General features: G+C 39.3%; 1 protein-coding gene across 3 annotated transcripts in view; it reads left to right on the plus strand.

Moving 5' to 3' along the window:
• The window catches only part of MDFIC (MyoD family inhibitor domain containing), a 176,260-nt gene that overhangs the window by 149,049 nt on the left and 12,748 nt on the right, over nucleotides 1–14,463 (plus strand). Inside the window, exon 4 of one of the 3 annotated variants that reach the window (XM_089692682.1) lies at nucleotides 3,271–3,572. The exons of the other annotated variants lie outside the window; for them this stretch is intronic. Within the exon in view, the coding sequence (XP_089548808.1) occupies nucleotides 3,271–3,539 (269 nt within the window). The 3' untranslated portion in view covers nucleotides 3,540–3,572. Of the gene's footprint in view, nucleotides 1–3,270; nucleotides 3,573–14,463 lie in introns of those variants that run through there. 3 annotated transcript variants of the gene reach the window in all.

Consider the following 14,463-nt stretch of genomic DNA (forward strand, 5'->3'; position numbering starts at 1 on the left):
TTCCGTAACATCTCAAAAATATCCAACTTTTTAACTGTTACACTAAGCAGCTTATTCACTCCCTTGTTATCTCTTGCCTTGACTATTGTAATTCCCTCCTCATAGGCCTACCTATTCACACTTTTCCCTCTTCACTTAATCATGAATGCTGCTGCCAGACTCATCCACTGTACCAACCACTCAGTCTTCCACACCTCCCTGCCAATTTTCCACTGGCTTCCCATTGCCAAACTAATAAAATTCTAAATATTAACAAGATACAAAGCCATTTTGAACTCTGTCCCAAGCTACATACCAGTCTTGTCTCCAAATATCACCCAAACCATCCTCTCTGCACCTCCCAAGACCTCCTGCTCTCTAGCTCCTTTGTTTCCTCCTCCCATGCTCATCTCCTGGACTTCTCCAGAGCCTCTCCCACCTCTGGACCCCACCCTAACCTGTCTGGCTATCTCCTGCTTCTCTATCCACTTTTAGGTGATCCCTGAAAACTCATCTCTTCAGGGAGGATAACAGCTGAATTATTTATTTCTCTCATCAGTTCATCCTTCTCAGTCTTTACCATTTGTACTACTTACATTTCCCTATTAAATTGTGAGCTCCCGGGAGCAGGGCCCTCCTAGTTCTCTTGTATTGAATTGTATTGTTGCTGTATTGCCTCCCTTTATATATTGTAAAGCGTTGAGCAAACTGTTGCAGGTATTGCAGCTATATACAGTATATCCTGTATAATAATAATATTTGCATGTAGATCTGTCTGATCTGTGAGGAATCAATGTAGTTATCCTCACAGGGTTTTTCACTCCCTATTATTATTGTATGACTCTATATGAGTCATACAATAATAAAAAAAAATTGCAATTTGTCGATCCTCCGATTCATCTTGTTTTCAAACCAGTTTGCTCGCAAACTAGTGAGAACTTGGGTAAGGTTTTTTATTGTATGTTCCTAAATTTTTGTGCCAGTGACAGAGGTTCACACGGATAGGAATAGAACTGAAACCTCTTTAGTGGGGACACAGAAAGCAACAATAACCTTTTTTTTGGTAGCTTGATGAAAGTTTTAGCACCTATCAGGTTTTAATTTCTGCATGTATTTTCCTGCCCTGGTTACCTCTTCTGCTCTTATTTCTTGTTTTTCATGTTCATACTGCATGCTTTTGTACTATTCTTAACAACTTAAAAGTGAGATATAATAATAAAAAAAACAAAAATTCTAAAGTAAAATGAAGAACACAACCACCTAACACATATGAATATTTTAGCATGTGTGTTGTTTATAAAAGAAACCAGATAAATAAGTGCCATACAACATATACTGTATATCCTTATTAAATTCCCAGCTGTTTTGTAGGCACAGTGCATTCTTTGACCTGTTGGCTTCAGCTCTGCAGAATGAACAACCTAGAGGCAGGGCCGGTATCTCCACTAGGCAAACTAGGGCACACTGCCACCTAGGGGCACCTGGGCACAGCACAGGCTGCAACTCTCTCTGTGTGGGCTGCCATGTCATGAATGATCCTTCAGCTGAGGGGAGGAGAGGAAGAAAGGAGAGAGGAAGATGCCGGGTGTCTGAGGCCAGTGTAGCAGCTGAGACGCCACTCCTTCCAGTGTTCCTCTCAGACTCAATCCCTTATTGCAAGCCAGCTGACGGCTGCTGGTCACTGTGGATTTCCAGCCGTTCTCTTCCCAGTAATCAGAGGTGGAGCTGCAACTGCGGAGAAAGGTAATGTCTGATTCAGCTGTCTCGTGTCTGTGTGAGTGTGACCCATTCTGCCGGCCATCCACCACATGTGCAATGTCTCAGTGAGTGAGGGCATCATTATGATCCCACAGCCTGCTCTTCTAGTGCCTGCTGATCTGTGTCAGTTTTGGTAGTGGTGTGTTGTGTCGGATCTGCCACTGTGTGGGATTGCTCAGTTCATTGTGTGTTGGCTGGGCTGCATGCTGTCACAGCGTTTATCTCTTGCCATTAGTGGAGGAATTACAGCCTGGGATCTGTCAGTTGCAGTGAGTGGAGGATGATGGATCCACACTGTCACCCCGCCACTGCCAGCCACAGATACAGTCCGTCCGTGAAATTGATGTTGTCTTTAATATTGGTGCTGGTGGCATCTTATTGCACTTATTTTTGTAAATTAAAATTTCATGTTTTGTTGATCTAAAATGTTTGCTGCCTCTATACACGGCTGCTCCTAAACCCTTGTAAGCGCCTATGTGTCTATGGACACACAGGGGTTGACTTGCTAAAACTGGGCAGTTCTGCATAGAAACCAATCAGCTTTGAGGTTTTTTGTCAAAGCTTAACTGAGCAAGCTGAACTTAAAAGCTAATTTGCAACCATGCAAAGCTGCACCAAATTTTGCACTGTCCAGTTATAGTAAATCAGCTGCAGAGGCTTTAATTGAGTTGTGTTCAGATGCTTTGGCAAAAGCGCTAAAAGCTCCAAAAATATGAGTTTAGGAGAAGCAGTGTGCATGAGGCCTAGCAAGTGTCTGATGAAAGAACAGTACAGAAAAGAACCGTACTATTATACACCCATGTCAGCAAAAAAGAAAAATGGGGAAAGAAAATTTGGTAGAGAGGAAATGCTTGTATAACTTCCTTCAGATGATAGCAATGCCCCCATTAGCTCTCACTAATGCCAATGAACAGATTAGACAAGATGAGATATGTATATGATGAAATACTGTATGTATAATGCAAAGGGTAACACAGGTTTGCCAGTCTGCAAAATATATACACAATTTTTTACTTGCATTTGCAGTTGTGTTTAATGAAAAGATATTTTTTTTCAAGTGGAATGCAAAGATAGTTTTAGTTCTGGCATAATCCTGAATAGCCTACTGTACACAAAACAGAATACAGAAAACAAGTTCTGGCTACCTGTTATACTCAGTTTTTTTCTAGTGTGTTTTTTTTTGTTCCACACTCTCCTCTCTTCTGGGATAAAAATACACATTTATGCTCAAAATAATATCAAACAGGTTTTCTTTTCCCAATCAGTAGACATTATGAAAGCATGTTAACATTGATAATTTAGCTATCGTATGATTATCTCAGTCATTCTGGAAGATCCACTATCTACTGTGTTGTAAAATACTGGAGCATTTGTTTCTTTTCAAATACTGAATTCCACAGTAAGAAGATTAATATTTCATGAAACGTATAAAAATTGTATCCTATGTTATATGTTTTTTTTGCTCCTACTTCAGCTTTTTATTTCTGTCTCTATAGCATCATTTTAGTTATCCTTCTTTCTTGTTTGCATTAGACTGCTGTGCTTCTTTGATTTTGGCCTGTCTCTTCTGTCAGTGCACTGAGTTCATCCTTGGCCCACATCAGGTTTGCTCCTGTCTGCATGAGGCCTGCAACTCCTGCTGTGGCTACTGTTCCAATGTCTGTGTGGGCCTTGAGGAAATTCCTGCTGAGGACCTCAACTACCACTTTGATTGTGACTTTGCCCTTTTTGATTCTTGCTGTGAGACAGCTGAGTGCCTGGAGATCTGTTTTGAGTGTTCTGAACTCTGTGAATATAGTTAGCTGAAAGGATGACCAAGGTCAATGTTCAGTAAGTGCATTTATTTACTGCTGCACTGACTTAAGACTCACATGAATATCTAACCAACAACAGAAAAAGTCACTAATTTTACCAAATCCTAATACTGTAACATTAAGTGGTTTACCAGACCCTGTTTTGTATTTTGATATTTTGGATAAGTTAACTAGGGGTTTAATTTTTTAGCATAAATGTTTTATACTTTAAAGAATAAATGATACAAAATGGATAACGTGCTTTTGAACTTTAAAACCCTATTTACTGTTTAGTTTCTAGACCAACCGCTTAATTTACCCATATAGTTGAATATGGTTAACTAGTGCCTGATGAATGAAAGGTTGCATTTGCATCTTTTAGTGTTTTTTTTTAATGTAATTGTTGAGTTTCTTTTTATTTCACCTCACTTACTAAATTCTCTTGCACATTGTTTGTAATGAAGTCTTCTTATGCTACAAAAATTGGCATCTCTCAATTTGCTTTTGTTTTAAAGAAGTATGGGATTCCTTAATAGAACAACCATACATACCCATCTCCATGTTGCAGCATAAGTGCAAAACTACAGCTGTCCCATGCCAGCTCTAAGACCGAGAGCTGAGCAATCACATGGCCGCTGATCAGTCAGTTCTTGATCTGTTTGGATTAGAGAACAGAGAGTGTCAGTTACTGTTCTCCACTCTGCTCCGCCAGTGCTCACTGGAGCTCTAGGCTGGGGAGGGGTGGCTTTGACTCTGCCATGTGCTGAAAGGTGGAGTCAAGTGCCAATCGGGTAACTGGGTGGATCCCAACAATATGGTCAGGATCCTTCCTATGCCTGTTATGGTTCTGCCCCGTCAACTGATAGCGAGCTGTAGCCCACAATCAGCTGACTCAGGATCACAGGAGTACAATAGTAAATGTACCCCTGTGGTCCTAAAGAGAAGTAAAAAAAGGTTTGGCCAATCTTCTTTTCTCATAAACAATATAAGGAAGTTTTGCAAAATTGGCACCATCCGAGATAAAGAACAAACATGCAGCTCCTAAATATAGAGTTTAAGATTCATGGACTTTTAAATAAAATCTATGAGAGATTTGTGAGCTTACAATTCACTCGTGTTTTACCTCCTTTTTCCATTGAAAGATGTTATGCGTTATACTGCTGAGACTAGTTGGGCTGCTTTGTGAGTGGTTTTGTAACTGCAAGTACACAGACCTCACTTTTGGAGCATGACAGATACAAAGATGGAATAGTCTAGTCTTCTGGTAGACCTGTAAGTCGTCTTTGTCATACTATGTCGTTTGTTCTTCTACCAAATTTTACTCTTACTTCTGATAAAATGCTACTTCTATGCAGTTAATCCTACACTCCTTTCCCATACAGAGAGTACTACAAGAAGCAATATGTAAAAGAAATGCTTTTTTAAAGCATGCCTTAACACATTTGGGAAAATATGTATAAAACCATGAATCTGATCATTACCAAACATTCACTGCAGGTGAATCTTCTTGATGCATGTGCTTTAAGGCCCAGCTCCACAACTCTAGCAACCCCTCCAACCCCACTCTAACTAATTGCTGGTATCAAAATAACCTCCGTGCATCAGGCCCAAAAAAAATGCTTGACGCTCATAAACTCGCAAAAATTCAGCATTTAGGAGCATTCAAGTGTACATTGAAAAATGAGGGAATGGTTTTGGAAAAAACGCTTATAATACAAATGCCCATAAACTCTCATAATACGAGCCGCTATGAGCATTTTTATACCGTTTTTCTTTCTGCCAGCGGTTCTGTCTGTTTTTTTCTGTCCCTAGTGTGCATGGCCCCTAAAGATAAGGCAACTCAAAAATATTTCATAAAAAATGGCCACTGCCCCAGTCCATAACTGGCCCTCACAGCAAGGAGCACATGAAAGGGCAAAGCATGTCAAACAACAAAAGAAAAAAAATTACTGGCTCAACTTGCCAATCAGCCTATAAACACACCGAATTAACCTTTCTAACAGTATGCTTTAAAAACAATGTTTCAGTTAGCACACATTTGCAAACACATGCGTAAGCTACAGAGCTTTGTCATGGCATCCTGATATTCTGTAGTGCTAACTCTACAAATTTTCAGAGCCCCCATAGTAAAGGAGCACACTGGACACCCAGTATATAGCACAATGACAGCTAAGGTGTCCAGTGCGCCCCCCCACCACACAACTCAACAGCACAAAAAATGGCCACTGCCCCAGTCCATAACTGGCCCACACAGCAAGGAGCACATGAAAGGTTTTTAAGTTTTTTGACTTATACAATGTTTACAATTTACGCACAAAACCATGTTTAAAATACAATGTACAATACAGGTATGAGGTTAGTTACCTCTCAACTTCAGGTCTGCTCATGCTGCCTACTGGGCACTCCCGCAACAAAGAGACCTCCAGCTGGGTGACCAGGCATTATATCCCCCCCTCCTGTCTGTCTTGTGGCTAATATAATGCTCACTAATTGGACACTGTACCTAGCCAATGTATATTGGGCACTGCCAGATTGGAAGTTCAAAGAAGGCTGCTGTTTACCACTCATGTGAGATATGCTAAGGGGACAATAAAAGGCCAGAACTTGTATAGTGGAAAACTCTATATATATTTACACCAGTATGGAAGCTAGAAAGTTTTGATGCTGCAAAACACTCAATGATTTAAATACTGTATATTTCCATCTAACTAAAATATGCTTGTTATTATAACATTATTTACATCCATTAATGGAGATTTCACAAACTCATTATCTAACACCTCGATCTGATGCCCTGCCCTCACATGCAGGGTGCAATCGTACTGGTTGGTATGTTTACATACCAACACTGGACTGACACTTGTGTTCACCTTTGTGTGTGAGGACGGGGTTCTTTAATTTTTTTTTTTTTAATTATTTATGTTGATTTTTTTTTTTTTTTCATTTTTACACTGTCCCTTTTTATTTTTTTTAAATCACTTTTAATGTTATCACAGTGAATATAAATAGCTCATGTGATGGCAATGGGAATGTTTTGTTGGGGTGTATACACATCTGAAAATTTCTGGTTAAGGGGATTCACAAGGGGCCGAATTTTGTGGAGCTGATCATATTCAGGGTCACTTCGAGGATGACAGAGTGCATTGTCGTTGAAATGCATAAATCACATTATATTTTCATATCTAAACCTGGCTAAGGTAGCAGAGAACATACGGATATGATGAATTGGGTCTATGGACTAATATGACCGCAACTCATTCTTTTTAGTAATGCCCATGTTGATGATTAGGCCCAAAAAAATATAAACTTGGAAACTGTGATAGGTTTCCATGTGAATGGTCTGACAAGGTCTGAATTTGGGTTGGTGGCGATGTACTGGTCAGAATATAAACTGCTTTGGTCCACAATCTATCGATACAGATCTTCAGTGAAGAACAGCTCAAGAAAATCAAGGGGAGTAGTTAAATTTGCTGTTTCCACCTGAATTCCAGGTTGGGCAGTGAATCAGGGAAGTATGGGTGCTGCAGAATCTGTGGGCTGCCAATTAGGATTTGCAAGCACGTCCAGAAGGACACGATAAGCTCTACAGGTTTGTGTTTGAATTCTTGGTGGTTGTGGGATGCTACTTGTGCTAGCCACCTCACCAGCTTGTACTGCACTTATGGGACTCGCCATGTCACCAAGTGATACTGCAGTGCTGGTATGTAAAAAGCCATAATGTACTAGGCTGCTGGTGCTTGCCAGTTCACCAAAGGTAGCATGGCACTAGTACTAGCACTCTGCTGCATATGAGATCTATCGTGCAATTCTAACATCTCAGCAACCTGGGCATGGGAATGGTTACCTCTTACCTTAGCAGGGACCTTGTCTCCGTTGCCTGTGCTATCTGTCAGGGTGCCTCTGCTCTGTGCAGGTTTGTATACTGAGCCTGATTCTGTCAGTGAGGCTTCAGTTTTGCTCTCATCTGACATACTCAGAATCCTGTAGGCCTCTTCACTGGTGTACCTTTCTTTGGACATTCTGGCAACTAAATTTAGAGGTACCTAGTGCAATCTATGGGAAAAAGAGCACTTGGCTGTCAGAGACTGCTTGAACTGCTTCCACAAAATGTACCTGCTAGTGCTAGCAGAGATCAGGCCTGCTCTTGCTAATCCTTATTGTGGGGGGGGTTTGGGGGTGTAGGCTAAATGCAGGTGTCAGGGCTGATCCTGCTAGCGCTGTATTTTTGTGGAAAATATACTAATGGTATTGGCTAGTATAGTTCTGATCTGATCAAAGATATTTATCCGTTCAGACTCTATACTAGTAATGAAGGGTTATAGTGTATGTGAAAGTGTTCTTGGCAATCAAAGGTTTTAATGTGATAGTGATAGTGTGGCAGGCAATCTGATGCTATCTGGTAGGGATGCTAACTGACGCTAAAGCTATCTGAAGTTGGCCATGAATACAATGATCAGTAAAAAAATCTGTACACTGTACTAATGGCATTAATGCCAGGGCAATGAAAGGGTCAACTGGGGGGCGATCGGGGGGTCAAAATGCATCTGTGATTTTACTGTCAGTGTACTGCTTTTACTCACATAGATCTGCTCTTTTCTCACTGGAACCGAAAAGGGCTCTAGGAGAGAAGATTGCATCTTTTCCTGTGCCTGTGTTCTGTTAACACAGAGACAAGATGATCTCTGATTTTGGTACAACTGATCAGTAGGTCCAATTTCAAACATCATTGGCTTGGAACTGATGACTAATTGGTGCTGTACTGAATCACAGCATCGATGGGCTGGTGGGTGCACGTACACACGCACCCCCAGCAAAGGAACATGGTGGGAGCGTGAGTCACGTGTGTGTATGTGTGTGTGTGCATGTATATATATGTATACACAGTGGGGATTGAAAGTTTGGGCACCCCAGCTAAAAATTTGTATTAATGTGCATAAAGAAGCCAAGGAAAGATGGAAAAATCTCCAAAAGGCATCAAATTACAGATTAGACATTCTTATAATATGTCAACAAAAGTTAGATTTTATTTCCATCATTTACAATTTCAAAATAACCGAAAACAAAAAAATGGCGTCTGCAAAAGTTTGGGCACCCTGCAGAGTTAATATCTTGTACTGCCCCTTTTGGCAAGTATCACAGCTTGTAAACGCTTTTTTGTAGCCAGCCAAGAGTCTTTCAATTCTTGTTTGAGGTATCTTTGCCCATTCTTCCTTACAAAAGTCTTCCAGTTCTTTGAGATTTCTGGGCTGTCTGTCACGCACTGCTCTTTTAAGGTCTATCCATAGATTTTCAATGTTGAGGTCAGGAGATTGTGAAGGCCATGGCAAAACCTTCAGTTTACGCCTCTTGATGTAAACCCCCGTGGATTTCGAGGTGTGTTTAGGATCATTATCCATTTGTAGAAGCCATCCTCTCTTTAACTTCAGCTTTTTCACAGATGGCATCAAGTTACCATCCAAAATTTGCTGAAATTTTATTGAATCCATTTTTCCTTCTACTCATGAGATGTTCCCTGTGCCACTGGCTGCAACACAACCCCAAAGCATGATTGATCCAACCCTATGCTTAACAGTTGGACAGAGGTTCTTTTCATTAAATTCTGTGCCCCTTCTTCTCCAAACGTACCTTTTGCTCATTCCGGCTAAAAAGTTCAATTTTAACCTCATCGGTCCACAGAACTTGTTTCCAAAATGCATCAGGCTTGTCTATATGTTCATTTGCAAAGTTCAAACGATGATTTTTGTGGTGAGGACGTAGAAGAGGTTTTCTTCTGATGACTCTTCCATGAAGACCATATTTGTACAAGTATCTCTTTATAGTGGAATAGTGTACCACAACTCCAGTGTCTGCCAGATCTTTCTGGAGGGATCGTGCAGTCAAACGTGGGTTTTGAATTGTTTTTCTCACAATCCTGCGAGCTGTTCTGTCTGATATTTTTCTTGGTCTTCCAGATCTTGCTTTAACTTCCACTGTTCCTGATGACTGCCATTTCTTAATTACATTCCGAACAGAGGATATTGACATCTGAAAATGCTTTGCTATCTTCTTATAGCCTTCTCCAGCTTTGTGAGCGTCAACTATTTTCAGTTTCAATTTTCTAGACAACTGCTTAGAAGAACCCATAGTGCTGATTGTTGGGGCAAGGTCAGATGAGTCTGGGCATTTAAAACCTTTGAGATTGACATCATCTGGTCTTCCCAGACGATGATTGAGAACAACCCATGACACTGGCAGGTCTCAGCTTTGCAAAGGGGGCAGTGCATGCTATAAATTCTGCAGGGTGCCCAAACTTTTGCAGACGCCATTTTTTTGTTTTCTGTTGTTTTGAAAGTGTAAATGATGGAAATAAAATCTAGCTTTTGTTGACATATTATAAGAATGTCTGTCTAATCTGTAATTTGATGCCTTTTGGAGATTTTTCCATCTTTCCTTGGCTTCGTTATGCACATAATACAAATTTTTAGCTGGGGTGCCCAAACTTTCGATCCCCACTGTGTATATATGTATATATGTATATATGTGTGTATATAGATATAGATATATATAGATAGATAGATAGATAGATTAGTGTATGTGTGTGTGATTTAGCACAGGACGGCTTCCCTGTAACAGTGGTTGCCAACTGGTTAAAAAGAAAGTGAATTGTGGAAATGCACCTATATATACATTAAATATACCTAAGTACAACAGTACATTATGTGTACACTGTGTGCACAATTATTGGGCAAGTTGTATTTTTGAGGATTCATTTAATCAACAACTACAGTGCTCTCGGTCAATCCAAAATGTTGTTAAACCTCAAACTTGAATATTTAAGAAGGTAAAGTGAGGTTTTGGCTTTCTTAGGATATATCTATGTGTGCACAATTATTTTTCAACTATTAGTGTGCACAATTATTGGGCAACTAAATGAAAAATGAAAAGGTTTCCCAACTCAATTGTTTATTTTCATTTGTTAAGCACTTACTCTCCTGAGCATTTTTTGCGTTACAGCGCTTCGTTACTTTAACTGACAATTGCGTGGTCATGCAATGTTGCACCCAAATTACATTTACGTCCTTTTTTTTTTCCCCACGAATTGAGCTATCTTTTTTTTATTGGTATTTGATCTGATGTGCGTTTTTTATTTTTTGCACTTTAATAGCAAAAAGTCAAAAAAAAAATTTTTTTCTCAAAATTGTCTGCCTTTTTTTTTTAAACATGTCCAGTAAAAAAAATGTCAAATTTTGTCAAGTTTAGGCCAAAATGTATTCTGCTACATTTCTTTGCTAAAAAAAAAATCCCAATACGTGTAAATTAAATGGTTTATGTGAAAGTTATAGCGTTTACAAATGGCGATATAGATACTGGAATTTTTTTTTGTACTAATAATGGCGGCGATCAGCGACATATAGCAGGACTGCGGGACTGAGGTTGGCATTCTGACACTGGGGGGGAACATCTGACATCCCTATTGATACCAATACAGTGATCAGTGCTAAAAAAAAAAAGCACCAACACTGTACTAATGGCACTAGGCAGGAAGGGGTTAACACGTGAGGATCCTCGGTAATCACCAGGTGCCGGCGGATAATCACCACCTGGGACATGGTGATTGACACCAGTGGCTGCGAACGGATTTTTCCCCTACCCAGAAATGCAAAATCACGTATGTATACGTGATTTTGCGCACCCCTGCCACCCTGTAGCAGTATATCTGCTATAGGGCGGCGGGGATGTGGTTAAAGTGAGAATAATAAACAACTCCAAAATTTACAAATAAACATTTCTGACATTAAAAAAAAAATCATTGACCAATATAGCCACCCTTCTTTTCAATAACAGTCATAAGCTTTCTATTTATGGAGTCTGCAATTTCCTGATCTGTTGACTATCAACTTTTTGTGCAGCAGGAGACACTGTTCAGAAAGGTGTATTGTTTTCCTTCGCTGTAAATCTCCCATTTAAGAAGGGCACACAAGTTCTCAATAGGGTTTAGGTCCGGTAAGAAAGGGGTCATGTCATTATTATTTTTTCTTTAAGACCTTTACTGGCTAACCACACAGTGGAGTACTTCAATGCAGGTGATGGAGGAATGTCCTGCATAAATATCATGGCCTTCTTGAAAGATGCAAACTTTTTCCTGTACCACTGCTTGAAGAAAGTGTCTTCTAAAACTGGCAGTAGGTTTGGAAGTTGATTTTGATCCATCTTCAACCCGAAAAGGTCCAACTAGCTCATCTTTAATAATACCAGCCCATACCCGTACCCCACTTCCACTTTGCTGGCGTCTGAGTTGAAGTGGAGTTCTGTACCCATTACTGATCCTGCCATGAGCCCATCCATCTGGTCCGTCAAGAGTCACGGTCATCTCATCTCCATATTATCTTTGAAAAATCTGTCTTCAAATTTTTCTTGGCCCAGTCTTGACGTTTCAGCTTATATGTCTTGTGCAGTGGTGGTTGGTTTTCAGCTTACCTTACTATGTTTCTGAACGCTGAACACCTTGTACTTCTGGGCACTCCAGGTAGGTTGCAGTTCTAGAATATGACAGCACTGGAGGATAATGGCTTCTTCTCAAATCTTTTGGCAGTTAATTTGCTTCGTCTTTACTCAGCTTGTTTCTTGCAATCCTGTTGACTATTTGCGACAAAACCTTTGATGGTTCTGTGATTACGCCCCAATATCTTAGCAATTTCAAGAGTGCTGCATCCCTCTGAAAGACATTTTAAAATTTTTGACTTTTCAGAGTCAAATCTCTTTTTTGGTCCATTTTACCTGTGGAAAAGAAGGTGCCTGATAATTATGCACACTTTGATATAGGTTGTTGATGTCCTTAGGCCACACAATAAGCATTCAAGTTTATGCATCTTGGAGTTGGACAATATGCATAAAAAATTATTATTTGATCAAAATACTCACTTGCCTAATAATTGTGCACACCGTATATACAAAAAAAATAACACACATACTGTATATATTTAATCTAAAAAACAAAACCCTACTTTCCACATATCAAATAAATGCCAGGACAGTACAAGAACCCTCTAAAATACCACTTTTTTTTTTTTTTAAAGCAAACACCCCAAGGTGGCCTCCTTTTTTTTGCATGCTGGTATTGGGGGGTTAAATGACTGAAAACGATTTGTAATTTTTACTTGACTTGAGACATACTGTGAATGGTCACTATCGAATTCTGGATAAATATTGTGTAAAAATTGTTAATATGCCTCTATGTAAATTGCACTTACTCCTGCCCTGCAGGCACACAATCTAGTGCTATAGCTATACACACAGTTTTGCACTATAACATTCAGAACATACCTAAGCCTGCATTATGCACACAATAATGCCTTATACATAAAAACTCAAACTCAGTCCTTCATTATATACTGTACATAAGGCTTTGCTAGGCACAAAAGCATATATGCAATGTGCACTATACACACACAAACGTACAAATAGCTTTGCACTATACACACACAAACCTATACATAGCCTTGAACTATACAAACACACACAGCCTTGCACTATACCCAGAAGCAAACACAATCTGTACTATACACCGATGCACAAACATACACATAGCCCTGTCATATACAGTACATATACATACAGTTGTGTTCAAAATAATAGCAGTCAGACATCACTAACCTGATCAATCACTGTTTTTGGTAGAAATTATATTTCTACATGTCAAATAATTTACTAGCAGGTGTAGTAGAGTAAAAGAAATCCAACAGACCCAAGAGTCATGACATGCATGCTGCTGATTCCATGTAATTGAATCATTAATTGAAAGGGGCATGTTCAAAATAATAGCAGTGTGGAGTTCTATTAGTGAGGTCATTCATTCTTTGAAAAACGGGGCATTTATTGCCCTTATTTAACCACTTGACCTCCAGAGGATTTACCCCCCTTAATGACCAGGCCTCTTTTTGCTACTCGGCGCTGCACTAATTCAACTGATAATTGTGCGGTCATGCAATGCTGCACCCAAACAAAATTTACGTCCTTTATTCACACAAATAGAGCTTTCTTTCGGTGGTATTTGATCACCTGTGCGCTTTTTATTTTTCACGCTATAAACAAAAAAAGGCCAAAAATTTTGAAGAAAAACAATATTTTTTACTTTCAGCTATAAAAAATATATAGTAAACTCAGTTAGTTATAAATTTAGGCCAAAATGTATTCTGCTCCATGTTTTTGGTAAAAAAAACCCAATAAGTGTATATTGATTGCTTTGTGTGAAAGTTATAGCGTCTACAAACTATGGTATAGATACTGCAATTTACGCCATTTTTTTGCTATACAGCGCTGCGCTATTTTAACGGACAATTGTGCAGTCACGCAAAATGAAATTTACATCCTTTTTCATAAATGAAATTTACATCCTTTTTTTCCCACAAATTGAGCTTTCTTTCGGTGGTATTTGATTGCATGTGCGTTTTTTTTTTTTTTTTTTGCGCTATAAAAAAAAAAGTGACAATTTTGAGGAAAAAAAACAATATTTTGGACCTTTTGCTATAAAACATGTCCAGTAAAAAAAAATTTAAAAATCAAATTTAGTCATAAATTTCTGTCAAAATGCATTCTGCGACATGTCTTTGCTAAAAAAAAAAAACAATACGTGTAAATTAATTGGTTTACATGAAAGTTATAGCGTTTACAAATGGCGGGAAAGATACTGGGATTTTTACTTGGTTCCAGACCAACAAGATTGACGTTATGGAGTGGCCAGCCCAATCCCCGGATCTTAATCCAATAGAAAACTTGTGGGGTGACATCAAAAATGCAGTTTCTGAGGCAAAACCAAGAAATAGAGAACTGTGGAATGTAGTGCAATCATCCTGGGCTGGAATACCTGTTCACAGGTGCCAGAAGTTGGTTGACTCCATGCAACACAGATATACAGCAGTTTTCAGAAACAATGCTTATACAACTCAATATTAAC

The sequence above is a fragment of the Staurois parvus genome, unplaced genomic scaffold (assembly GCF_062004578.1).
Source record: "Staurois parvus isolate SC_StPar_1 unplaced genomic scaffold, SC_StPar_1.0 ptg000599l, whole genome shotgun sequence".
In the NCBI taxonomy this organism is placed as follows: domain Eukaryota; kingdom Metazoa; phylum Chordata; class Amphibia; order Anura; family Ranidae; genus Staurois; species Staurois parvus.